Below are 26,997 nucleotides of genomic sequence, written 5' to 3'. Positions count from 1 at the left end.
AATCCCCAGACGCAGAGGGCCCAAATATCTGCAGCCACTCAGTTTTGTCACAATTGAACCCTTCTGTTTCACCCGAACCAGACCCAAACAGCCTCCAGATACTAGGGCAGGACTTCAACAGGATCACTTGGTTGTCCCAGGACCAGGATAGATAGCTGAATATCAACAGCATACTGATGATACTGGACCCTGAACACTTTACCCTTAGAAAATATCAACTATTATCCAACATCTAGTCAACCCCACTACTCTCTACCCAGCTTAACCCACAATGTCTTTTTCGCTTCCAGAGCTTCTACCAAGCAACTCATACAGGCATGTCTCTCAATCTGGGGAGCTGATTGCAATGATCCATCAAAGATGCCTCTGCACTCAATGCGAATGAACTCCTGACAGAATGAAAAGCCCTCAAAATTTCTGAGGTATACTTTCTGATGCAATTGTTCAAATAGTCACTAACAAGACCACAATTGTCTTTTATCTGAGCAATCCAGGGTGTATAAAATCCCAGACCTGTCTATTTCTTACCATGATATTGAACTAGACTTTATATTAGTGAACCATCTCAGCTGAACTTCTGTGATCATATATGAAGCACAACTAAATAATTGGACAAAGAATCAGCTTTTCCAGCCTTGGAAATATCCAATATTGTTTGTCACAAGGGAGTACTCAACTTGCACCCAGTGCTGCTCTAAAAAGGAATAGGTTGAGACTCTCTTGGGGATGACTTCCTGAATCTGTGACCACTATGCTCACCAGAGTAACTCCCCAAAGCCAACAAGATAATGCAAACAACATCCTGATAACTCCGCAGTAGCCACACCAACCCATAGTTTTCTGTGTTCCAGGTAGCATAGAATTACCTACAGTGTTTAGTGTTCCATGATGGAACAGGATCTCTCAATGGTTCCCACAATATTGTGACCCACAAACCTCTCTTCCCTACACCTAATGGCTTGGAGGATTCATTGGTTTCACTAAGGAGTCTAAGAACAATATTCTCTCTCATCTATCTATCTATCTATCTATCTATCTATCTATCTATCTATCTATCTATCTATCTATCTATCTATCTATCTATCATCTCTCTCTTATCTATCATCTCTCTCTCTCTCTCATCTATCTATCTATCTATCTATCTATCTATCTATCTATCTATCTATCTATCTATCTATCCTCTCTCTCTTATCTATCTATCTATCTATCTATCTATCTATCTATCTATCTATCTATCTATCTATCTATCTATCTATCTATCTATCATCTATCTCCAATGGAAATATTGCAGTGCCAAATGAAGGCTTTTCACAGTATCTGTACAAAGCAAAGGATCAGTCCTGGGACAGGGCCTGCTATTCAGTGTAAGTTTTCAACTTTCACTAGCCTGCTATTCACAAGGATCAAAGAACTCATCTACTGTAGTTTAATTTCAGCAATTACAGTATCTCACATTCCAATTGCAAAAAGTCAGTGTTTTCTCAGCCCTTATAATGCAGTTTTTGAAGACTGCAAAATCACTCTCCATCTTATATCCAATTTCTCCATCTTGGAGTTTGTTATCCTCTCAATACTGCAAAGGAAATCCTTTGATCTAATAGCTCTTACTGATCCTGCCTTTTAACCACAAAGTTAGCTTTTTATTAGCAATCACCTCTGCTTATGATGTCTTGGATTTAGTGTCTTTAAGAACTGACCTTTGTTATGTGGATTTTAAAGGGAAAAATGGTCTTATATTAGATATTAACTTTCTACCTGAAATTGTTTCTGATTTGCATTTCAGCCAAGATATGTCTCTTTCAACTTTAGAAAGGCTTACCAGTTTCATTCAAGCAGAGATTATTTTATTAGCATGTTATGTATCCAACCCTCTTTTCCCAACACTGATGGAGGGGAGGGGGGCTCTTCCATCTTACCTCCAGCAGCACCATGAGGCAGTTAGTTACCTGACATTGGTAAAGCTCTACTTCAGCTCAGCCATCAACCTGTGGAAAATATCATCAACTGAACACAATGGCTTAATTTAATCAATCCATTCAATTAATGTGATTGATTAATTAATTATCAAGTTAATTAATATGAATTTGTATTCATATGACTCCATCCCTATGAAGGTTGTCATTCCCCCATAGTTGTTCTGAGTTGGTCTTAAGGAACTAAGGTAAAGAAACTGAGCGTTTTTGAGAGCATGCATATTGAAGGATAGATCTATCTGCGGGGCCCAAATCTAGATGGTCGCTCAAAAACCAACGTTGCTGATAATCCTACAGCCTCAAGCCTGAAGTGATGCAGTTATAGGTACTCTTGACAGTATAATTTGTCCCCTTGTGCGTAAGTAAGAAGAGATATTTGTCAGTGGTTTTGATAAGTTTTGGCCCTTCCCTGATCCATGTTCCCAGGTAACAACACACTTCATGAGCCAGGGGGTCCACACACCACACATAAGTATCTGTTCCTCATAGTTAGGAGTGAGTCATTCCTCCTTATCTTCCTTCTGCTAGTCCTCCTCTTGTCTTTGTCCTTTTGCATGCAACAATTGTAATTCTTTGTCTTTTGGGTCACTAACTTTTTGATTCCTTGTTTAGCATTATTATTTTTTGTGGCCCAAAAGCTGTTTCTAACTCCAAATATATTATCTGGAATTTGGGTATCAAATTCTTGCTCTTGCCCCTCCCTTCTTTAGGAAGAATCACAGCCCTGATGGAACAGCTCCAGATAGCGAGCAGGCAGGGTGGGAGTTGCTGTTGGGGGAGGGAGCTAGGATGATCAGGAGTGTAGAGAGTGAGGGGAGAGTTATGGGAGAGGAAAACAGCACGGGGATGGAGGGGGCAGGCCATTGGGGAGAGAAAGTCTGATTCCTGTCCCATCTCCCAGTCCAATGCCCTAAACCTAGCTCTTGGTGTCAGATAACTGGGTGCTATGGACTCAGGCTGCTTCTGATGAATGGCAGGTCCATCTGTAACAAGACCTTGCTCCTCCGCAACCCGGCATTGAAGGTGTGGGGGGACCTGGCATAGATCACCTGGCTAGGTGAGGATGGAAGGTGCCTTTGTCCAAAATGTGCCTGGCTGGGTTTGGGGTGGCACGCCAAACTCGAGTCAAGGGCAGGGCAGGGGAGGTAGCATTAACATCTTGTGAGCATCTGACTTTGGCCGTGGGTGCTGTTCCATAGTTGCTGGGTATAGGGCCTTCTATGTGAAATTAGGTGCCAGGGACAAGATGGGAGCTTCCCTGCTGCCCAGCTTGATCCCTCCTCAAGTTCCTTGACCCCTTTGCCAGGCTGATGGTTAATTCCCCCAGGCTGTTTGTGTTGGGGGTTTTAACCTTCACAGCTTGGGGATGAGGTTAGGGGGCTCAAGAGTTCATGGCTGCCACAACAAGCATGGACTTGTCCCAAGTTATCACAATACTGATTCATGGAGGAGGAGGCACACATTGCACCTGGTATTTATCTTAGAGCAATTAGTTTGTGATCTGAGGGTGGACAGCATCAACATTAGTTGGTTGTCATGGTCAGATCAGATCACTGTCTGGTCACCTAGACTCATGGCCACCACCAACTTCATACAGGAGGACCTTTAGATGAGGCATTTTATGGATACAACAGATGTTGATGAAGCAGGCAACTCTGTGCAAAGCTTGATTGTACTCTGGAATTCAGAGACAGCCAGACGTCTTGATATGGTTGTTCTTAAGTGTTTCCTCTGAGGGCACTGATCTGGGGGCACACTGATCCAGGGAGCTCCAGGAGGTGAACCCAGATAGCAGAATGAGATTCCAGTCTAATGCTGGACAGATTGGAGGACTGGGCTAAGAGGAACATGACACCTTTCAACGGGAGAAATGTAAGGTATTACATTTAGGGAAGAAAAATGTAGGATTCATGGCTTGGAAATGCTATATCGGAAAAGGACTTCAATGCGTTTATTGACAACCAGCTGACTATGAGCCAGCACTGGGAGCCAGCTGCTAGAAGAAGCATTGTATCAAAGGCATGTGATGCCCTTATTCCTCTCTCCTCTGCACTGGTGAGACCATACTGTGTACCACGTTTCCAGAAGGATATTGACAGGTTAAAATAGATTCAGAGGTGATACAGGGACTTGAGGACCAACCCCATAAGGACAAGCTGAAAGAGTTTGGGATGTTTGGTCTGGAGAAAAGAAAACTGAGGGGAGGCATTTCAGCAGTGTTCAGGTATATAAAAGGAAATGACAGGGAAGATGGCCAGGGACAAGTATATATTGCCACAGAACCAAGACAGTTGGTACAAGCTGCAGCTGTTAGATTTCACTTAATACTGTAAAGAAAAACTTCCTGTTAGTAAGATCTGTAGAACAGTGGAACAATCTACCTACAAAGACTGTGAGGTCTCCATCCCTGGAGGGTTTATAAAGAGGCTGGAGGTCTTGATAGTTTTCTTGCACATTGCAGAGGATTAGACTAGATGGCCCTTGTGACTGCAGCTGTATAATTCTTACATAGCTTTCCTCCTACAGTTCCCCTAATCAGGAGTCTGTACTTCTGCTAATACACCTGAAACAACATTTGCAGCTGCAGCATGCTCTTAGCTCATATTCAACACCCAGATCCTTTTCATGCATCTTGCGGGTCAGCTCTTACCCATCCTATATATATATCTTTCATTTTCTTCTCTCTGTTAAATTTCATTCTGTGCATTTCAGCCCACTGTTCAAGCCTCTCTAGATCTTTCTACAGTACTAGCCAGATTTTTGCTAGATTTTGTTCATTTGCAAATGTGATCAATTATCCCCTCAGTGCCTTCATCCAGGTCATTAACAAAAATATTGAATCTATATTCTCTAGTGTGGCAATGCAGTCAATTATGAATCCACCTAATGTCATCTAGCCCATATTTTACCATTTGATTAATGATGATATCAGGAGAGTATTTGTCTGATGCTTTGCTGAGCTCGATACAGATAGTCCTCACTTAGCAACCACAATTGGGACCAGAAACTCGTTAAGCGACATGGTTGCTAAGCAAAACATCATGTGACCACAAAGGATATCAACTCCCAATACAATATCACTTCCCATTCGGTCGTTAAGTGAGACATCATGTGACCATGACTTCTGATTTTACTGTCGGATCCTCCATTGACTCTGCTTGTTGGAAGCCAGTTGTGAAGTGCGTGAATGGCAATCACATGATCGTGGTATGCTGCAATTGTCGTAAATCCCCACTGGTTGCAAAGCACCCAAATGTTGATCATGTGACTGCAGGGACACTGAAAAGGACTGGTGGTAAAGTTGCTTTTTCAGCACCATCATAATTTCTAACAGTCACTAAACAGGGCAGTCATTAAACAAAGTCTACCTGTACACTTTGTTCACTGCATTCTCCTGATCTAATCTAGTAACTGTTTCAGAAAAGGAGATAAACTTGCTATGATAAACTTGTTGTTGTTGTTGTTCAGTCGTTAAGTCATGTCTGACTCTTCGTGACCCCATGAACCATATTGCACCAGGCCTTCCTGTCCTTCACTGCCTCCCTGAGTTTGCTCAGTTTCATGCTCATTGCTTCAGTGATGCTATCTAACCATCTTATCCTCTGCCATCCTCTTCTCCTTTTGCCTTCCATCTTTCCCAGCATCAGGGTCTTTTCCAAAGAGTCCTCTCTTCGCATTAGGTGACCAAAGTATCTGAGCTTGAGCTTCATTATCAATCCTTCCAATGAGCAGTCAGGGTTGATTTTCTTTAGGATTGACTGGTTTGACCTTCTAGCAGTCCAAGGGACTGCTAAGAGTCTTCTCCAGCACTACAATTCAAAGGCATCAATTCTTTGGCGTTCAGCCTTCCTTATGGTCCAGCTCTCACAGCCATACATTACTACCGGAAAAACCATAGCTTTGATTATGCGGATCTTTGTCGGCAAGGTGACGTCTCTGCTTTTTAATATGCTATCTAGGTTTGCCATAGCTTTCCTCCCAAGGAGCAAGCATCTTTTAATTTCATGGCTGCAGTCTCCGTCTGCGGTGATCTTGGAGCCCAAATAAATGAAGTCTGTTACTGCTTCCATTTCTACCCCTTCTATTTGCCAGGAATTGATGGGTCCAGATGCCATAATCTTAGTTTTTTTAACATTGAGTTTCAAGCCAGCTTTCGCACTCTCCTCTTTCACCCTCATCAAGAGGCTCTTTAGTTCTTCTTCACTTTCTGCCATTAGGATGGTATCATCTGCATATCTGAGGTTGTTGATGTCATGATGAGGTCATGACAGAGAGTTCTGACAAAATGTGGTCCACTGGAGAAGGAAATGGCAACCCACTCCAGTATCCTTGCCAAGAAAACCCCATGGACAATGATAAACGTAGTATGCCTTGTTTGTGATATACCCATGCTGGCCATTGTTAATGACTGCATTCCTGTCCAAGGGCTCACAAATATGTTGTTTAATACTCTGCTTGTGGACCTTGCCCAGCATAGATGTCTGTAATTTCCCAGGTCCACTTCCTTTCCTTCACTGGGGGAGAGGAGCAATATTTTGTTCTCTCCAGTCTTCTGGGACCTCACCAGTCCTCCAGGAGTTCTCAAAGATGATCAAAAGCAGTTCTGGGACCACCTTTACTAATTTTTTTCAGTGCTATGGGATGTAATCCATCTGGCCCTGGAGATTTCAGTTTGTTTAAATTGGTGAACTGCTCTTCACCCTCTCCTTCTCCATCCTGCAACTGCCACTTCCTCCTTCCACTAGTGGTACAACCATGGAGACCCGGGTTTCCTTTCTTTCCTGAGAAATGTAAAATGTGAGTTGAAACTTTCTGTCCTCTCATCCTCCTACCCATTTTACCCCTTTCCATTTCACCTCTTTCTCTTCATAAGTCTTACAGCCTCTTTGTCTTTTGTTTCATTTCTGTGGCACCCCAAAAGATCCTGTTTTATTTTCCCCTTGTTTTGAGCATTTCTTGCCTCAGCTCATTCTGTGCAGTAGCCTTTTTGATAATCCCTGCAGTTTCCAGTTGCTGCCTCGTATCCTTCTTTCTTTGCACATCACTCTCCCCTTTTCTATATATGCCCTTTTTCTTTTCAGTATATTGGTAGTAATTCTGTGTGTACCACGCTTGCCTCCCACTTAGAATTTATTGTGATTGCACCTTCAGTATTTCATTTTGCAGGACTTCCCTTTCTTCTTGGGCATTTTTTTTTCTCCATCAGTATTTCAAATCACTGGATCTGACTTATCTTCATCTGAGTTGATCAAAATCTGTTGTTCTGAAATCCAACATTCAAGTATGACTCTTCCTTCTTTGATAACATGGTCACTTTCCCCTAAGGTTTGAGTAACATTCCATTCTTCAACCAACCTCTCTCTTGTTAAGGATTAGGTCCAGATAGCAGGCATCCTAGTTCCTTTTTCCACAACTTCACAAATGAAGTTGTCAGCAAGACAGGACAAGAATTTGCTAGACTTTTGACTCTTGGCAGTGTTAGATTTCCAGCTGATGTCACGGTAATTGAAATATCCCATTGTCAATACTGTAATACTGCTGTGTCCTCACTATATTCTTGTATGGCAGCCTGGGGCTCAAGGGGAACTCAGTAGTATCCTACAGGCAAGGTAGGAAAATTAGTCACAACAAAATCAAGGCATACTCTCTGATGAAGACAAGAGAAAACAAGAACCCTGGATGAAATTCTGTCCTCTTAGGACAGAAAGATCTTGTTCCAGCAACACTGCAAAGCCAGCTGAAATTCTGCATAGGTGCCCATGATCAGTAATGTACTCTACCTATTCTGTCTGATTTTGAGGACTTGGACTTCCTCTAGGTTGAGGAGATAACAGGCTGAGTAAGAGAATTATGACTGCAAGTTTGTTTCTCTGCTCCTGAGTTGGCAAATATCCCTTTCCCTGAAATACAACTTGAAATACAACAATGCAAGTGTTTTCTGCTGAATCTTGAAAGGCCTACATTTGGGGGTATATAAGGTTTATACCCCGCCTCCTGACTTGCCACCACTACTAATCTCTAACATTTCTTGGCCAAGACGCAGAAGACAGCTTTCAGGAAAGCAAGTGAACCAGTACTAATAGGAGGAAGGAAAAGATGCTACTGTGCCAGACTGCTGTGTTGCTACTTCTCCTTCAGTACAGTAAGTTGTCTTTGTACGTCTGTCTCTACATTTTTGAGGGCATGTTCCATCAACACACTTGTGTTGCCTAGAATGGCCTACAGCTACAAACACCTGCCTATACAACTCACATTGCCCACTGAGTCTGGGATATCCAGTTTAATTATCAAAACTACATAGTGCTTCACTCCAGCTGAGCACAAATCTAAAACACAGGGCTACAGCCTCTTTTCAGTTCTTCAAGGCAAGACCTTATATCCAGGGCCCAAGCCTACTTTTGGGGGAAAAGTCTGAGTTTCTCCCCTCCTCTACAGCTGTCCAAAGTGTTTCCACCTGCACCTACTCCCAAACCAGGTTTAATGATACAATTGTTGAGGAGCTTGGTCATGGTGGCATAAAAGCCAAGCCAAGGGAAATTCAGGGTGGGCAAAAGTTCTTCCATTTGGTGCTAGGAATGACTCTTCCACGTAAGCCCAACTATCATACAGAAAGCAGTTCTGTTGCCATGGGCCTCCTTCAGAGCTAACAAGAAAGGAACTTTTCCTAGCAATCCTTAGATCAGCAGGAGCAAAGGCGAACAGAAGTGTTGCACTTAGTGGGACCAAGTGCTAAATTCAGTTCTATCAGAACACCCAACAGCTCCAGCATTTCTCCTTTCTGTGCCCACCCCCTCTCTTCCACCACCAAATGCATCCTGAATGCACAACACGAGCACTGACATGGGAGTTGTACTCTCAGGTATCTGCAATGCAGCATGTGGGGAAAAGCTGTTCTATACCTATTCCCCAAATTCCCTAAAAATGAGTTTATAGATGAATAATTGTGTGTCCTCACAAGCAAATACCATGCAGTTTATAGCACGAGCCACAAACTTCCCTTACATGTGTGTATTTGAAAAATTATGTTTGTATCTTTGCTTGTTTGTGTCTCCTTATCCCCATTTCTCTCCTCCCCTTTATGCTTCCCTGCACTTAAGGGGAAGGGGGCCCTGTTATATGCAAAAAAAAGGCTTGTGCCTAGAGGTGGTTCCCTAGGTAAATCAAAAGGAAATTATGAGGGGAAAGTTTCTGAAACAGTAAGGACCAGAAAGGCAGTCTGTTAATTTGCTTTTTTAATAATTTAACTATTTTAATCAGCACCGATTAAAACACAAAGCTGGTCTTAACATGGTGACTGTGCTACGGTATAATTGTGGCAAACCACCGTGTGCCCACTTGTCCAAAGTGACAGAAAGTGGCAGAAGAACATGGCAAAAAATCTCCCCTCTCTGAGATGCGCCAATGAAAAAAGAGGGAAGCCAACAAGGAAATATTGGGCTAAAATTATTTCCTCCACCTCTGCTGATGTCTCATTGGGGACCGTGAGAAGCAGGATTTGTGTTTTCGCTGCTAGAAAAGGGGCTCATGGCTCTTTCTGCAGCTCACCTCACCCCCTCAGGGGGTTTCCAGGGCAGATCAGGAGGCCTGCTGCTGCCAAGTGGGGTGGGGGTGGGTGGGTGGCTTAGAGGTAAGGGATTCAGGCTGGTCTGTCTTGGCCCCAGTGCCTGTGGAGCTACAACCCGACATGGCAGCCTCTTGCTTCCCATGCAGCCTCGGCTTGCCAGGACCTCACCTGCTTTGCTGACTACATCCAGACGCTAGAATGCACGTGGGGAGATGGAGTCAGCCTTGCTGAGAGGGCTCTGTACAATCTCACTGCAAACTGGTAGGTATGAGGACAGTGCGCTGCTGACCCCAGGCCCCCATGGCACACCATGCTTCTCTGTCCATTCCGGAACCAGGATCAGGAGCGTTCACAACCATTCCCTTCCCATATCAGGCTCTGCTTCTGGCATGACAGCCGCCTGGCCTGTCCCTCCCGCCTCGCAAACTCCATGGCGGGGCTCAGCTGTGGGTGAAAGGGACTTTCCTGATGAAAGCAGGGGCTCTTCCGCGGGGGTGGGGGGTGGGGGGCGTTGGGCTTGCAGTAAAGAGACTTCACCTCTCCACATGGAGAGAAGGAGAAAGCCCAGAAAAGCTTCTGGGGGGCTCCAGGCACCTCGCTCTCTGTTCCCATCCTGCATCATGGAACCCATGAATTTGCCTTCTTGCTAACTCCTCCTGCAATGCTTGTTTTCCAAGGGACTGTGGAGAAGGAGGGAGCTGCTCCTTCAACCTTACCTCCAGCAATGCTACCCATGCGCACTATTCCTGCTTCTCAGAGCAGAAGTTGTGCTTTGGCAACAACATATTTGATGTCAGCGTAACGATGACCACGCTTGTGGACGAGCCTTCTCACCTTCTCCAAGGATGCAAGAAGACCTTCCTCTTCCAGAATCACAGTAAGTACAAAGAAAGGCCTGGTGCTGAACTCCCAGGCAGGAGCAAGAGAGAGAATCAGCAGCAGGTACCAAGTGGATGAGGAAGCCCCAAAGGGCAGCATGAGGGGAATCGCCTGGTGCCTGCTTTCCTTGTAGTACTTTCCCCCTACGTGATCCCCACCTCCCCTGAGTGGGGAGACCCTCCAGTTCGTGCTTACCCTGGATTTGCTTTCCTTTGGAAGGAGCGATCAGTGGGACACAGGCAGTTTTTGCTATGTTTAGGTGCATTTGCAGTGAACAAGCTGAGGGCACTGAAAGTGCTATGATGTTCAGTTTTTCAGGGTATGCTAAGCCAAGGCTGCAAAGAGCCAGAAGAGACTGGAAAATAAACTTTTCTTAAGACGTCCCTAAAAAGCAGTTTCAACCACTGCCCAGGAGCAAATGCTGAAGCGCTGCTTGTCTCTTGTTGCTCTCCACATCCCTCCAGAAAAAAGCAAACCAAGTTCTCGGACAGGTTTTGGAGGGGGCTGCCCTGCAATCCTCTGCACCGCTTTAATTCTCTTAAAACTGCCGGGTGCTGCCTGCAGCAGGATGCCCTAGTCCAGCTTCTCTTTCCTGTCCAGTTAAGCCATGTCCACCAATCCACCTGGCCGCAACCGTATCCCTCACCGGCTACAACATTTCGTGGGAGACAAGATACCTGGAGCAAGAGTACAACTTCCTGGATGGCAACCTGCAGTATGAGTTGCGATACAAGAAGAAAGGCCATCCTTGGCAAGTAAGAAGGCAGAGCAGCGAGGTGGGGGGAATTCAAGGGCTAGCTGGTGCCCGAGGGTCAATCAGAAGGCATAGGCAGGATCTTCTTGGGAGGATGGAACACAGGGACAGCCCAATCGAGGAAAATTAGTGCACAACTGAGGAAAGTAGGAAAATTAATGTTTGGGAAAGACTGATGACCTTTTGCAGTTGCCCCCCCCCCCATGCTTTTTAAACATGCAAATAATGCTTATTTCACAAAGTAAGACTGTCTTGTCTCTAAGCCTGGAAGAATGGCTTTGAAGCTTCCTATTAAAACAAAAGTTTGAGCCAACAGAGCTCCCCCCAACCCTGACATTCCCCTGGTGTGAGTCAAAAGGAAATGCCTTCTCCATGGCCATACCACATGGTGGTCCTGATTTGTACACTTTCCTGGAAATAAAAAATAAGCAGGAGAAAAATGCCTGCTCCTCACCAGCCCAGTTCCCTTCACAAGGCTGGCTCACTCTGCGGCCACCCCAGCAAGCCTTCCTGAGTCTCAAGGCTAGCTCAGGAACAGCCTTCTTGGCTGGTCTCTTCCTAGCCTCCTTTGCAGGGTGTGGGTGGATACTAGTTTTTGGGACTGGTTTGGAAAAACCAGTAATAATCTCTGAAGTCCAATCAAAGTCAGGGCTACCAAGAACATCTCCCTCTGCACTTCTTGCATTATTGGGGATCCCCCTGTCCCTTAGAGTGAAATGAAAAATCCAGCAGAGACTGTTTTGACAGGATAATTCTGGGCTCTTCTTTGGGTTGCTGGAAGAGAGAGTTAACTGCTGGTTTGCAGATGACCCAGTGACCAGCTTAATCTCACAGAATCCTAGGGTGGTCTTGGGTTAAAACTGGTTCTCTTTGGGGGCCTGACCTGCCTCAGAACGGCTGGGATGGGGAAGCACTTCCTAAGATTTCTCTCTTCCTTTTCCCTCATGTAGGGGCAGAGCCAGAAATCCCTCTTGCAAGACCTACGGAGCTTGTGGCTCTTGCCCCAGGAGTTTGAGGAGAATACAGAGTATGAGTTCCAGGTGCGATCAAAGCCGGGGGAACAGTCTTCTTACCAGGGAACGTGGAGTGATTGGAGCACCCAAGCTGCCCTCAAGACAATGTACAAGGGTGAGCCCCCATACCATCCTCTGCCTTCAGGCTGGGCCTTTCCACACCTTCTCAGCCAAGATGGTGGAGAGAGCCAGCAGTCAATGCACCCCATCCTGCCCTCAAGCAGTTTATCTGGGACGATAGCTCTTCAATGAGCAAGGGGCAACCTTGCTTTTCCTGAGGTACAGCTAGCCCAATTACCTTCTCAGTCCAGGGAACCCAGCTTATGAGGACCCAAGGACCTGGACACCAGGTACATTCTGACCCCAAGCTCAGCTTCTGGAGCCTCCCCCAGCAGCAGGCTTCCTGCACTGGCTATTCAAGGTTGGATAACAAGAATGACTTTCTCACTTCCCTTCCTCAGCCTCGGAGCATGGTGGAGTCCAATGGCCAGAGGTGCTCTTACTGGTGTTCAGCTTGATTGCTGTCCTCATGGCCTTCCTGGGGTGGCACCAGAGGTGAGTGACAGTGCAAGGGAAGCCAGATGCAGCACAGGAAGAAGACAGAGACACTTTGGCCTGGCCACGGAGTTGCAGGCTTTTTCGTGTCTCCTTCCACTGCAGGCTTTTTTTCAAAATGTCTGTTTTTCATCTAGCACCCATCATCCCCAGCCAGCATAAGCTATATGAGCTGGGGCTGGTGTGTTTTGCTTCCACGGGTATCTCAAGGGGCCAAGTGGCAGAGGCTGGGGACCAGAGAATAATCAATAATGTCCCAAAGCACAATGAATTCCTTGTTGTCCCTAGATTACCTGGGAGAAAAACCGGCCTTCTTTCCAGGCAGACCGGCCACTGGGTGGGGCAAAGAGTGCCCAGTTCAAGACTCCTCCTGGACTGGGGGACTTGAGAAATGAAAGATGCCGTGCAACTCAGGGGTGTGACTTCTGCTCAGGACTTGCCCGTTAGCAGGTGGGACGACATCTGGTGACTGGGCTTTCTTTCCCCTTGCAGGTTATGGAAGAAGCTGGACTGTTTCACGCCCAGCCCAGCCCCCTTCTTCCAGTCTCTCTACCTGAGCCACAATGGAGACTTTAAGGTAAGAGCCAGCTCCTTGCTAGGTACCAGACAAAGTAATTTGCAGGGAGGGGAGGACTCAGAGTTGCAAGGGGGTGCCTTCACGAAGCACATTCTGGGAAGCTGCTGGCAGCCCAGAGCCGGCAGTCCCTAAGGCCACCACTGCCCCAGCAGGTGCTCCCTGTTGCAAGGAGGGCAGCCCATGGGCAGCTGTTGTGGCAGGTCAGGACAGGCAAGGGAACAGCACAGATTAGTCGGCCTCCTCCCTGCACCAGCCTGCCCTGCCAGCCTGTCCTCCACTACAACACCTTGGTTCCCTCAATCACCCTCCTGTGGGCATGCGTGCCCAGAGAGAGATCCTAAGCAGGCTGAAGAAGGGGAACCATGTCCTGTCCGAGGGCACATCCCCTCCCCATCCTGGCCGGCCTGCCAGTGAACACATGTGAGCAGCAGGCTGGATTAGAGCAAAAGGCACACTGGATCGTCATTCCCTATGTCACCAATTCTTCCTGCATTGCACTCCCTATCAACTCCCTATTGCCTATCCACAATGCAGATGCTCCTCTTTCCCATGTCAGCAAACTAAGCATATGTGGGATTTTTAAACGGTAAAGAGGTCTCTGCCCTATTTGCTAGGGAATGCTTGACACTGAGACACAGGCCTGATGCACTAAGAACAAATGGCCAGCAAACTGAATCAATAATGTAACTAATACGTCATGCCCAGCTACAATCTGCAACCTCCTACTGTTGCTGCTGCTTGAACAGAAAACATTCACGGTCTGGGCCACTTTTTCCTGGATCATCTGCTCTTGAGAACTGAAGGATAAAGGGGGGAGGGGGGAAATGGCTCAGGCTCAGGAAAAGTTTGGGGAATTTCAGGCTGCTCCTGGATCACTGTAACATCCAGGGCTTCCAGTAGAACCGTCAGTGGACTCCCAAGATTCTTCTTCTAAAGAGGTCCATCCAGATCTGAGCTGGAAAGGATCCTGGCCTTTCCAGCTGTGCCTCCCATGCATATCCACATAGCTTTTAAAACTCCTAGCTCCTATCTAATGGGGAGGGCTGAGGAGAAAAGGCAATATCCATGGACAATGTTTGGACTAAGGCCTTCCAGTGGACCTCCTCCACCATCTCTGAGGTTGAGCTATCACTTCCCCACTCCTTTTAGCTTCTCGTTCTTGGTGGTGTTATAATGGAATGTGAAACCTGCCATCCACAATCTTCCCCACCCACAACTGCACCACTCAGTGCGAGCCCAGCTTCTGCTCAGTTCAGGGATCCAAATTCGAGTATCCCAAATAGATGGCTGTCTGGTCTCCAATGGAACACATCTAAAGAAGGGGAGCCCTCAGCTCTCTGAGTGACTGGTCCCATTGTCAAACATCCTACCATTAGGTTATTTTTTTCCCTAAAGTTTAATCAAAAACTCTGATTTTTGAGATTCATTTCTAACAAGGCCTGAGTTGACCACAGACCTTGCCTTCCTTTTGTGGGATGACCATTACCAGGAGAGGGAGGGAACTGGGGCCTTGTGCCTTCTCCTGGAGCTCTCAAGGGCTTAAGGTTTCCATCAACCATGCTGTCTGAGTTCAGAACAGGCACAGCTGCTGTGTAGGAGTCTCACTCTTTGGATGGCTGCTTCAGATGGTGAAGCTGGAGGATTTGTGCTGCACCCAAGGCATTTGTGGTTTGAGCTTCACAGGATTCCATCTTGTTTCCTATGATGTTCAGCATCTCCACAAAACTGCTGAGTTAGGTCATCTGGGGATTTAGAGTAGTGTCCTCAATACACTGATAACAGTGTTTGTATTTAGAACTGCTCCAAGAGAGTGCTAGCACAGTAACGGAGTAGATGAGAACCAAGGAACTGATCATTCAGATAGGACTAAGGTTATCTTGCTAGGTGGTTTGGGTAGGCGGCAATATTCTCTGGAGCAACTAACCACCTAGATGGCACCTTCTTTCTCTAGTTGTTGTAACTGCATGTATCTCTCTTCTTCTCTCTACAGAAATGGGTGGGCACCCCATGCTCCGGAGCAACCCTAGATGCCTTTGACTGGGGTGTGGTTGTGCCAGAAACATTTGGGATTGGACACAAGCACCTTCTCTTGAGCTGTGCCAAGGGAGATTGGACTGATGGCCAGAATCTGCAGCCTCCAGTGTCTGTCCCCCTCCTGCCAGAATGCTTGCAGGCTGTGGCCAAAGACTGCAGTGCCACATGGGAGCAGGGGTATGGCCACCTCTCCATTGGCACAGTCACAGTGTCTGAGGAATTTGCAAACTGCTGCCCCAGGTGCAGCAGTGCCAGTCCATGCTGTGCCCTTGAGGAACTGCAGGAGGAGATGGAAACAAGTGAGAGAGATGCCTACCGTGGCCTGCAGTTGGGCGGCAGCAGCAGCAGCAGCAGCAGCCATGGCCTGGTCTCTGGGCATTTGCTGCCAGGGAATGAGATACCCCCCCCGGATTCCTTTCCCTCTGGGTTGGCCCCCTGGGCAAGCAATCCTCCCTTTGGCTGCCCTCTAAGGGCGGCAGAGGGATTCTTTGGCCCACTGCCTGCCACCTCCCTCTTGAGTGCTTGCCTTTCCGCCCCAGCAGAGGAAGGCCTCTTCTGCAGGGGGCCTCTGTCTCCTGACTGGGATGGCGAAAGCGACCCCGTCAATGGCCTGGACCTCGACACCATTGACAGTGGCTTTGCAGACTGCGACTGCAGGAGCTCTGGAGAGGGTGAGCTTGGAGAAATGCCGGCAGGTTGCAGTTGCCAGTCTGAGCCCAACACGGCTGATGGGGAACCCGAAAGAGAGGTCTTTCTGCTGCCAAGATATGTCAAGCAGTGGATTTAGTCCCACAGTATTTAGGGACTCAGCGGGCTGGGCAGGGGCTGAGGGGCCCAGCCCAATGCATCCCATGAGCCTCTGCCAGCCCTTGCAGGATGCTGCTGTACCAGAGGCCCGTGCTGTCTCACCTACTCACCTAAGGAAGGCCTTAGTCCAAACATTGTCCATGGATATTGCCTTTTCTCCTCAGCCCTCCCCATTAGATAGGAGCTAGGAGTTTTAAAAGCTATGTGGATATGCCCCACACCAGAAAGTGCTCACCTGCCTGAGAAAAACCTTTTTTGTGAAAAAGTGTTGCTCTCCAGGCAATGCTGGAATTGGGTCTTGGGGCACCAAAGAAAAATGGGAGTGGGGAGCAGGGCTGAGCTCCAGGGTTCCCCGCCTGCAAGCCGCATCTGTCCTGTGCCTGGCAACCCAGGATCAGGCACTCTCTTGGTCTTTCCTCCTTCCTTTAGGGCAAGCTGCAGTTAGACGGTGAGCCACTCCAAGCCTTTTGCTTCTGCAAAAACAGTGTTTTTGTTATTAAATTAAAGACTGTTTAGTTGATATTGATACTTAAAAAGTAAGACTGTCCTACAAGAATCAGGGTTTCCAAAATGTCTGAGTGCCGTGGGACAGGTTGATCTGGATTCCCTTCCTGCCAAGTTTGATGCTTTCTTAGACCAGCTCAGACGGACACCGACAACCTACTGACTGTGAATAAAAGTTACAAGACTGCAGTCCTTTGTCCCAGATGCCTTCAGACTCGGGCATCCAGAGGCTACGCGGGAGGAGGTTGTGATGTGTAGTGTGATCGCAATATGTGAAATAGATAAATTTGCCTGCACCATTGCAGCACACACGTCTTTCTTCCTCATGCAAGGATTTTGTTGCTTAGTGTCATACATTGGACAGAAGCATCATTAACGAGAACATCTTGGATATTTTTAAGCAAGTTCTTTCCAACTCAACAGAATGTTAGGAAGGAATGATATGAAAGGATTTGGGGCCACCCTGAGAAAACTAAACAGGAGATGACCAAAGTTGGTGTGGAAGGAGAAATGGCAAAAGAAAGACTGAGTTTGAAAATGGGCATATCAGACCAGGGACTGAAGGGGAGAGGATCCAGAAAACCTCCCCCTCCCCCCCGCCCAGGTATCTCAATGCGAGAGGCAGCTGCTCCACATTTTGGCAAGTGCTCCACTCTCAGCCCCCCCAGTCATGTGACCCAGAGTGAGGCCCATTCAGCCTGTCCTGTGCCCTGCAGTGCAGACATAACAACACTTGGGGAGGGTAGCACATTGCTTCTGGGTCATCCCAGAAGAACATGCAGACGCTTCCTATGGTGTCTGCTGGTAAAGGGGTTAGAAAGAATTCTAGGAATCATGCTCTGCATGCTTTCCCTACCTCGTTCATAACTCTGACAAATTCAGATTGCAGTATTTTCAGAAAAAATGTCAGCACATTCTGAATAATGAACATGGGCAGCAGAATTATATCTCATCAGAACTTTGGCCCATCTAGTTCAGTATTTGTCTGCATAGGTTGAGACAATATATCACACATAGCTTGTTTGTATTTGATGTTTACTGAATATACCAGAAAAAATAATAGTCCAAACAATAAACCACGGTTTAAAATCATGGTGGCTGGGCTCATGCAATGCCTAATCAGATCCCATTATTTATTTATTTATTTATTTAATTTATGGCCTAGTGTAACATGTGAATCAAGCCAATACCTGGCCAAAACCACCCAATGTGTCCGGTGTGAGTCTTTCCCAGCCTCACTGCCCTAATCTAAGTATAATGTTACAACTCTTTTGTTTAAGAATGCTTCAAGGGTTCCATCCAAATGGCAAATTCTTAATGCTAGGGATCAAATGACATTACATAGTTATTGGCATGGTTTGGTTTACTAACCATGGTTTAAGTTCCTGCCACACAGATGAACGAGAAACTTGCCATAAGGGCTGGGTCCACAGAAGCTAGCCAGTCACGCTGCAGTCTTGCCTGTTGCACAAACCCGTGCTGTCTTTTCATCTTCAACAGCTTTCTTCCAGTAAGGAAAAAGCAGGGTGAATGGGGAGGGCAACTGGATGTCTTGTTTAGACACACCACAGGTTGGGTCGGAAAGCCAGTCTGGCCTAGCAGTTAAGGCACCAGGCTAGAAACCAGGAGACAGTGAGTTCTAATCCCGCCTTAGGCATGAAGCCAGCGGTGGGACCTTGGGCCAGTCTGTAATGATTTGTCACCTCCGGCTCCCAACAAAAGAAACACTCCATCAATCCAGTGACTCATTGCAGAGTTTCAAGAGGTCACCATGAACGGGGTGGATCTGTTTAAGGGTCGGAGGCAGGTGTAAACGAACCGTGAGTGGGTTGATAATTTTCTTGATTGTAAAAGGTCCCACAAATTTGAGTCCTAACTTTTTTGATGGCTGCAACATTCTGAGGTGCTTAGTTGATAAATACACCTTGTCTCCCACCTTCCATTGCTTCTCCAGTGCTTGCTTCCGGTCAGCAAACTTTTTTTAACTTTCCCTAGCGTGCTCCAGTGCCGATTTTATATCCAGCCAGATTTCTGTCATTTGCTTAACCCAATCATCTGCTGAGCTCCCCCAAGTGGCCTCCTGAGGCAATTCAGGGATTGGGACAAAATCCTGCCCAGTAGCTATTTTGAACGGGGTGAACCCGGTACTTTGGTGCACGGCGTTATTATAAGCCACCTCAGCAAACGGCAAGAGTTCCTCCTAATTATCCTGTTGATAATTGATGAAACACCTCAAGTACTGTTCCAACACAGAGTTCAGACGTTCAGAAGCTCGTCCGTCTGGGGGTGATGACTCAAACTCAGAGCCTGACTTGATCCAATTAACTTTACAAAAGCTTTCCAAATCTTTGAAGTAAATTGAACCCCGCAACTGCTAATTATTCGTTCGGGGACTCCGTGAGCTCTATAGACATGCTGTATAAACATTTTGGCTAGCTTGGTTGCTGAGGGGATGGACACACACGCCACAAAGTGTGCTTGTTTTGAAAATAAGTCAGTGACTACCCAGATCACAGTTTTCTTGTTACTTTCGGGCAGTTCCACAATGAAGTCCATAGCAATTTGTTTCCAAGGTCTGTCCGGGCTCACCACTGGCTGCAATAAACCCATCGGCTCCCCCCCGCCCCCCGCCATTAGCCACATATTCAGCTACATCCTTTCTCATTGCTGGCCACCAGAATTGCCTCTGAAGGAGGTGTAAAGTCTTTATGAACCCAAAGTGTTCTGCTGTTTTGCTGTTGTAGCCCCATTCCAGGACCCATTTCCTAGACTTGGCAGGAACATACAGTAGCTGTCAACCACTGCTCCTCAACATTTGTGGCAAGGGTGATCCACTCGTCCAGGGTCCCAGGGTAGCCCTGGTTCAACACACAATGCAGCAAATTGGGCTCAAACCCTGCTGGAAATACTCGATCAGGAGCATATCCAGGAATTCCTGGAGTTTCTCAGCCAGACCTTTAAACTCCAGCACATACTCAGACACTGGTCTACTTCCTTGCTTGAGTTGTGCTAATGTTCTCCTCGTCTTCAGGGTCACGCAGTGGTCCTCGAAGCATTTACATAAGGCGGCCAGGAAGACTTCCAGCTTCCCAAGGGGTGGAGCTTTTCCGCAGTACATCTCTACCACTCACTCCGCCGCCTTGTCCTCAAGGCAACCTGACATGTAGGTCACTTTCTCTGCTTCATTTTGGAATAAAGGACTGTAGCCTTCCATGTAGACCCGCACTTGCATTACAAAACAGGGTAACTGTGCCGGGTCCCTGGCGAACTTCATGGTTAAGCCCCATTGTTGCAATGGGCTCTTCTTCACTCTCCTAGGAACATAATCCTCATCCTCTTCACTGGACGTGGACCTTCGCACAACTCTTTACCTTCTTCCGACGTCCCTGGGGGTACTGTCGCCTGGAGCGGTTGGCTGCCACCCAGTGTCCTCTCAAACATGGCCCTCATAGCCCACAGGTCATCTGCCAGGGAAGTCATCTGGGTTTCTAACTTGTCCACTCGCCCCTCCCACATGGGTTGGGGTCCATGCACCTCGGCAGCCATCATCTGCTGCTTCGCTCCTCGCTCCTTTGCCATGGCTTTGGCCACTGCCCCCCACCTCGCCGGCTTTGACAGCTCAGCCTGCTGCTGCGGCTGGGGACCTTCCGCTGCACCACTCGAGGAACCTTGAGAAAAAGAGTGACCAGTAAACCATGGTAAGAACTGACTAACATCTGTGACTGCAATGCATGGGATGAAGGGATGGTGCTGGGCAAGGAAGGAAGTAATCCAAGGCTGCAAAGATGTGCAGGAGCAATCAATAGAGAGAAGGAGGAGACAGTGCTTGGTAGGACTCCCGTTCACTGCTTTGGAAACAGGTGACTCCCTTTCTCTTCTTCCCCTGAATCTTGGAAGCAGCGAGATGTAAAGGCTACAGGAAAACTGAGTCCTGTTGTTAAATGAGATCTTCACTGTTACATGCAAAAAAGAGGTTTGCCTGTGCAGGATGACCCAGCCTCTTCCGTTTTTGATCTGATTACTGCTTTTTAAAGTTGCAATAATCTCACCAAGATACAACATCTTGTAACAGTGTGAGAAAGATAAATAACCCTATGACTGGATAGTTTGCCTTTCTCACACTGGAAGCAATGAACAATTCTTGGTACATAACAAAAGTAGCTCAGGAGGAAAAGAGGCAATTTCCTTCTAAGCGATCAGGAAACCAGCGTTATTGGAACAATGCTTCTCTGCTGAGGCAGATTCTTAAAGGCGTCCTTGTATGTGTGCCCAGGAACTACCAAAATAAGCCCTGAAGGAAGAGAGTGGAGGCGGCAATACCAAAGCAGTAACAATAAATGTTTGTAAATATTGGCTAAAGGTGTGTGGAGGAACAGGAAGAGGGTTAAAAAGCCTTGAACTGAACAATACAGAGTGGTTTCTTCAGTGTTAACTTAGCTTAATTAGCTTCTAATGAATCCCTACCAGCCAAGTTGAAAGAAAACAATAGGTCAAGCCAAAGGGTATAGCAATGAGGCAGACCTTCTCCAATGGGATGTCTCTCTCTTGACCTCTCTTTAATGACCATCAGGCTGCCAGACGTGGGACAAGGGGCTGAGGGCTGCGATCCAGGGACAAGACTTTGTAAGACTCTCCTATCAGGAGTGTTGCCCAGAACCACACCTTGCAAAGTGAGCAACAAAGATTTTATAGGCATATTCAGATGTATTCAGATAGTACATCCCCTCATATCCATACAAGGGAATTTTGGGATGACCCAGGGAAAAGTAAAGGTGGGCCCTAAAGAGGTGAATCTAAGTTTAACTTTTTTTTCCTTCTGGTTACCAAGGAAATGCCTAACTTCTTTGGAATTTGGTGTCTCTGCCTGCCCGGTATGAATCTAATTTATAGCTTACTTGTTCAGTCAGGCATCTGGCTAATTGCTTCTAAAGGAAATGGGGTGGGGGAATGCTGTGCTCTCTTAGAAGGCAATCAGGCATTCAACAAAGAGATAAGGTGGGGGAAAGAAACGCTGTGCTCTTTACAAAGCAAGTTAATCCTTTGTAAATAAGATAGAGTGCACTATCACATGCATGCCCACACATTATGAGAGAGTGTAAAATTGTGTATCAAAACAACGCCCTTCAGGTGAAAGGGAAAGATATAAGCAACTGAATGCGGATTTCCAGAGAACAGCAAGAAGAGATAAGAAGGCCTTCTTAAATGAACAATGCAAAGAAATCGAGGAAAACAATAGAATGGGGAAGACTAGAGATCTCTTCAAGAAAATTGGAGATATCAAGGGAACGCTTTGTGCAAAGATGGGCATGATAAAGGACAAAAAAGGCAGGAACCTAACAGAAGCAGAAGAGATTAAGAAGAGGTGGCAAGAATACACAGAAGAACTATACAAGAAAGATCTTAATGTTCCTGATGTCTACACTGATGTGGTCACTGACCTTGAGCCAGATATCCTAGAGAGCGAAGTCAAGTGGGCCTTAGGAAGCATTACTAACAACAAAGCTAGCGGAGATGACAGCATTCCAGCTGAGTTATTTAAAATACTAAAAGATGATGCTGTTAAAGTGCTGCACTCAATATGTCAACAAATTTTGAAAATTCAACAGTGGCCATGGGATTGGAAAAGGTCAGTTTACATTCCAATTCCAAAGAAGGGCAATGCCAAAGAATGCTCAAACTACCACACAATTGTACTCATTTCACATGCTAGCAAGGTTATGCTCAAAATCCTACAAGCTAGGCTTCAGCAGTATGTGAACTGAGAACTACCAGATGTACAAGCTGGGTTTCGAAGAGGCAGAGGAACTAGAGATCAAACTACCAACATTCGCTGGATCATGGAGAAAGCATGAGAGATCCATAAAAACATCTATTTCTGCTTCACTGACTATGCAAAAGCCTTTGATTGTGTAGATCGCAACAAACTGTGGCAAATTCTTAAAGAGATGGAGGTACCGGACCACCTTACCTGTCTCCTGAGAAATCTGTATGTGGGCCAAGAAGCAACAGTTAGAACCAGACATGGAACAACCGATTGGTTCAAAATAGGGAAAGGAGTACGATAAGGCTGTATACTGTCACCCTGCTTATTTAACTTATACACAGAGTACATCATGAGAAATGCCAGGCTGGAAGAATCACAAGCTGGAATTAAGATTGCAGGGAGAAATATCAACAACCTCAGATATGCAGACGATACCACCCTAATGGCAGAAAGTGAAGAAAAACTAAAGAGTCTCTTGATGAGGGTGAAAGAGGAGAGTGCAAAAGCTGGCTTGAAACTCAACATTAAAAAAACTAAGATCATGGCATCTGGACCCATCAATTCCTGGTAAATAAAAGGGGTAGAAATGGAAGCAGTAACAGACTTTATTTATTTGAGCTCCAAAATCACCACAGACGGAGACTGCAGCCATGAAATTAAAAGACGCTTGCTCCTTGGGAGGAAAGCTATGACAAACCTAGATAGCATATTAAAAAGCAGAGACATCACCTTGCCGACAAAGATCCGCATAATCAAAGCTATGGTTTTTCCAGTAGCAATGTATAGCTGTGAGAGCTGGACCATAAGGAAGGCTGAGCGCCGAAGAATTGATGCCTTTGAATTGTGGTGCTGGAGAAGACTCTTAGCAGTCCCTTGGACTGCTAGAAGGTCAAACCAGTCAATCCTAAAGGAAATCAACCCTGACTGCTCATTGGAAGGATTGATACTGAAGCTCAAGGTTAGATACTTTGGCCACCTAATGCGAAGAGAGGACTCTTCAGAAAAGACCCTGATGCTGGGAAAGATTGAAGGCAAAAGGAGAAGAGGACGGCAGAGGATGAGATGGTTAGGTAGCATCACTAAAGCAATGAACGTGAAACTGAGCAAGCTCCAGGAGGCAGTGAAGGGCAGGAAGGCCTGGCGCGATATGGTTCATGGGGTCACGAAGAGTCGGACACAACTTAACGACTGAACAACAACAAAAGCTGCCCAGAGTCACTGTGAGTGAGTTGGGCAGCCATATAAATTGCTTAAATAAATAAAATGTAATCCTAGGCTCTTACCTGTGGCTTGTTTTGGTCTTTCTCTCCAGCCACCCAACCACAGAAAAGAAGGCAAAGTGAAAGGAGGAGACCAAATGGAGTCTTTGGTCAGCAAGACTGGACGGATGGCTGCTTCTTTTGCAGATACCCCATTGTGAGAATAAAGTTGGGAAGGAGGATGTGTGAAGGCAGGCTTCTAACCATGTTAAGCAGAAGCCAGAAGTAGACTCCTGGGGTCAGGTTATAGTCCTGATCATCACATATATGACTTAATTGTGGATGAGGCAACTGACCTGGCATGCATGACCAAGACCTGGCTGAGCATGGAGGGAGAGTGCCCCTCTCAGAAGTATGCCCACCTGGGGATAGGAGATGGGGACTCCAGCTGTGACTCCAAAGCAGGAGTCGGTGGGTGGGATATCAGATGTCATCCAGGAGACCTTGATGGCTTTCATAAGCTCTGTTGCACACATAGTGAAATGTAAGACTCTCTGGTTGAAGCTGGGCTCTAGGGAGCAGTTGGGTTCATTGTTGTACTAGCCTCCCTGCTCTGCAGCAACATTCCTGCCTGGGCTGCTAGGCTCAGACAATTAAAATGGCTGACAACAGGCAAGCACACTTTATGGTTCCTGTTACTCTTTGTATAGATTCAGGCCAGGAAGTACAACTCTCTGCTCTTGGGAACTCAGTGGTGACCACTAATTTAATAGATGAAGCCACAGGACTAAAATTAAGATTATCCACCCAGACTCTTAAAAAGCCAATGATGGACAGCCACTGAGAGTGGGGCCAGTGTTGCAATGCACTAACCCTTTGCAGCTGGCACTATAAGATCACACACAGATTTTACCACTCTATGTGACTGCTCTCTTGGAAATATCCATTGTCTTGGGATTTGAATGGCTGCAATTACACAATCATTTTCTGACATTTTAGACAAGTACATAGTGGTAGATTTAGATGACATACTGTTTTCCTCGCTGGTCCCTTCCAACTCTATGATTCTATGAAATCATGTGGACACAATTCTTCTTCTGTTTTGATTTTTGTATCTCCTATATTTATGGCTGACAGAAGAAACTTCCAGATACCCTATCACATAAGCCTGAGTATGACCTCCCCTACTTATCTCCCCCAGACACCATACTGAAACTGAGCAACTTGGAGTCCCCCCAGGGTTCAAATCCCCCAGCAAGTCTGGGACTGGGGAGGCTGGCTGTTGGTCTCTTAGACTACATTAAAGCTTAGCAGATGTTTAACCAGGGCTCAGATGGATGACTTCCAGGGAGCCTCACAAGACCACTTTTCACCTTTCACGGTTGAGGAGGGGCATCTTTGCACAAAGGGTCATTTGCATGTTCCCATTCCTTTAAGAAAAGAGCCAAATTTTTCCAGCTTTCAACATCTTTTTAAATTTCTCTCCATAACTTGGTATAATTAAAAAAAAAAGAAATAGATTTCTGTTACTGTCAAATACAGTCCTAAATATTTCACTGGGTCTTTTGTTGACTGGCATAAAGCTTTCTTCTTCTTGGGGTAAGTGCCTTGTCATTATCTTTGTTTTTTTGTATGTAAATTTTACCACCTGAGAATTCACCCAAACCCTTGTTTTCATCAGCTGTCAACACTTTGCAGTTGCAGAATGGTTAGTACCACATCATCCACATAGCATTTTAATTTACATTGGTTGGGTTTCAGCAGTGGCAAATTCTTCTTTGAGAGAGGGGGTGGTGCTTCCACCTCTTAAAAAGACATTGGTCCACCCTCTTCTCAAGAAGCCATTGCTGGACCCAACCATTCTGGACAATTTTCATCCAGTATCCAATCTTCCCTTTTTAGGGAAGATTGTTGAGAAGGTGGTTGTGCAACAGCTTCAGCGGGTCCTGGATGAAGTGGATTATCTGGACCCCTTTCAGTCGGGTTTCAAGCCTTGGTATGGGACTGAGACAGCACTGGTAATGCTTTTTAATGACCTCTGGCAAGAGCAGGATGGGGGTAGTGCATCCATCCTTGCTGTTCTTGGCCTCTTAGCAGCTTTTGATATCACTGACCATGGTATCCTTCTGGACCGGTTGCAGCAGTTGGGAGTGAGTGGCACTATATTTTGCTGGTTCTCTTCTTCCTCTGTGGCCAGTTTCAGTTGCTGTTGATAGGGGTGAGAGGTCCTGCCCTCAGCCCCTAAATTGTGAGGTGCTTCCTCTGCTCCTGTTTAACATCTACATGAAGCTGCTGGATGAGGTCATCTGTGATCATGGAGTGAGGTATCATCACTGTATACCTTCACCCCTGGTGAAGTAAGTGATGCTGTCGACATCCTGTCTTGGTGTCTGGAGGCTGTAGGAGTTTGGATGGGGAACAACAGGTTTTGGCTCAACCTGGCAAGACTGAGTGGCTTTGGGGCCACCTGGATCTGTGAATTTACCATTTTTGGTTCTAGATGGGGTTGCACTTCCCCAGACAGACCTGGTGCACAATCTGCGTTAGTTACCAATTTGCTTCCAGGTTCAATTCAAGGTGCTGCTGCTGTCATATAAAGCCCTACATGGCATGGGGCCAGGTTATTTGAGGGACCACTTCTCCCCATCAGGTCTTGCAGAAGGGGCATGTTACAGGTTCTGTCCACTAGAGAGTGTCACCCGACGGAACCCAGGAGGAGAGGCTTTTCTGCTGCTGCACCCGCCCTATGAAACATCGTTCCCCGAGGTCAGGCTGGTCCCGACCTTGATGGCTTTCCAGAAAGGCCTGACGACCTGGCTTTGCCATCTGGCCTGGGGATCAGAGAGTGGCAGTACAGAGCCTATAAAATGGTTGAACTATTCCTGAATTGACCGTGCTCTCCCCCTGACTATACAGTTTTTAAAATTGCTTTCATGTTTTTAAAGGCTTGTATGGTTATTTTACTTTTTGGTTTTTTGATATTCACCCTGGCAAATTAAGTGATGCTATGGATGTCTTATCCTGGGGCCTGGAGGCTGTGAGGGTCTGGATGGGGAACGACAGGGTTCAGCTGAACCCCGGCAAGACTGAGTGGCTCTGGGTTTGGAGGCCCACCAGATCCAGGATACCACCATCTTTGGTGCTGGATGGGGTTGCACTGCCACAAACAAACCCATGTGCAATCGGGTCCTCCTAGACTCACGCTTAAAGAGCAGGTGGCAGTCATGGCTAGGAGGGCCTTTGCTCAACTTCATATTGTGTGTTAGTTGCACCCATTCCTAGATCGTGGAGCTCTACTTACAATCACTCATGCCCTAGTCACCTCCCAGTTTGACTACTGTAGTGCCCTCTACATGGGGCTGTCCTTGAAGAGT

General features: G+C 46.5%; 1 protein-coding gene across 1 annotated transcript; it reads left to right on the top strand.

Annotated features, from left to right (window-relative positions):
- Window positions 1–290: 290 nt before the first annotated feature.
- On the top strand, window positions 291–17,752 carry IL21R (interleukin 21 receptor). Its single transcript, XM_007441934.4, has 9 exons — window positions 291–422; window positions 8,011–8,115; window positions 9,684–9,798; window positions 10,215–10,414; window positions 11,017–11,171; window positions 12,121–12,298; window positions 12,645–12,738; window positions 13,231–13,315; window positions 15,306–17,752. Exons 2-9 carry the CDS (start codon window positions 8,070–8,072, stop codon window positions 16,134–16,136), a joined length of 1,704 nt encoding a protein of 567 aa, XP_007441996.1. The 5' UTR covers window positions 291–422; window positions 8,011–8,069; the 3' UTR covers window positions 16,137–17,752.
- Window positions 17,753–26,997: the final 9,245 nt, after the last annotated feature.

This window comes from Python bivittatus, unplaced genomic scaffold, assembly GCF_059951505.1.
Source record: "Python bivittatus isolate LINGU-HERP-01145 unplaced genomic scaffold, Pbiv_v1 ctg000030_np1212, whole genome shotgun sequence".
Classification (NCBI taxonomy): Eukaryota; Metazoa; Chordata; class Lepidosauria; order Squamata; family Pythonidae; genus Python; species Python bivittatus.
This window is presented reverse-complemented; position numbering and strand designations above follow the sequence as displayed.

Excerpts from the sequence above, each read along its gene's own strand:
- IL21R (XM_007441934.4), top strand. The coding sequence starts at position 8,070 with ATGCTACTGTGCCAGACTGCTGTGTTGCTACTTCTCCTTCAGTACA. Across the intron at positions 9,799-10,214 it reads TACAATCTCACTGCAAACTG|GGACTGTGGAGAAGGAGGGA; the intron begins GTAGGTATGAGG and ends TTGTTTTCCAAG. Across the intron at positions 10,415-11,016 it reads CTTCCTCTTCCAGAATCACA|TTAAGCCATGTCCACCAATC; the intron begins GTAAGTACAAAG and ends TTTCCTGTCCAG.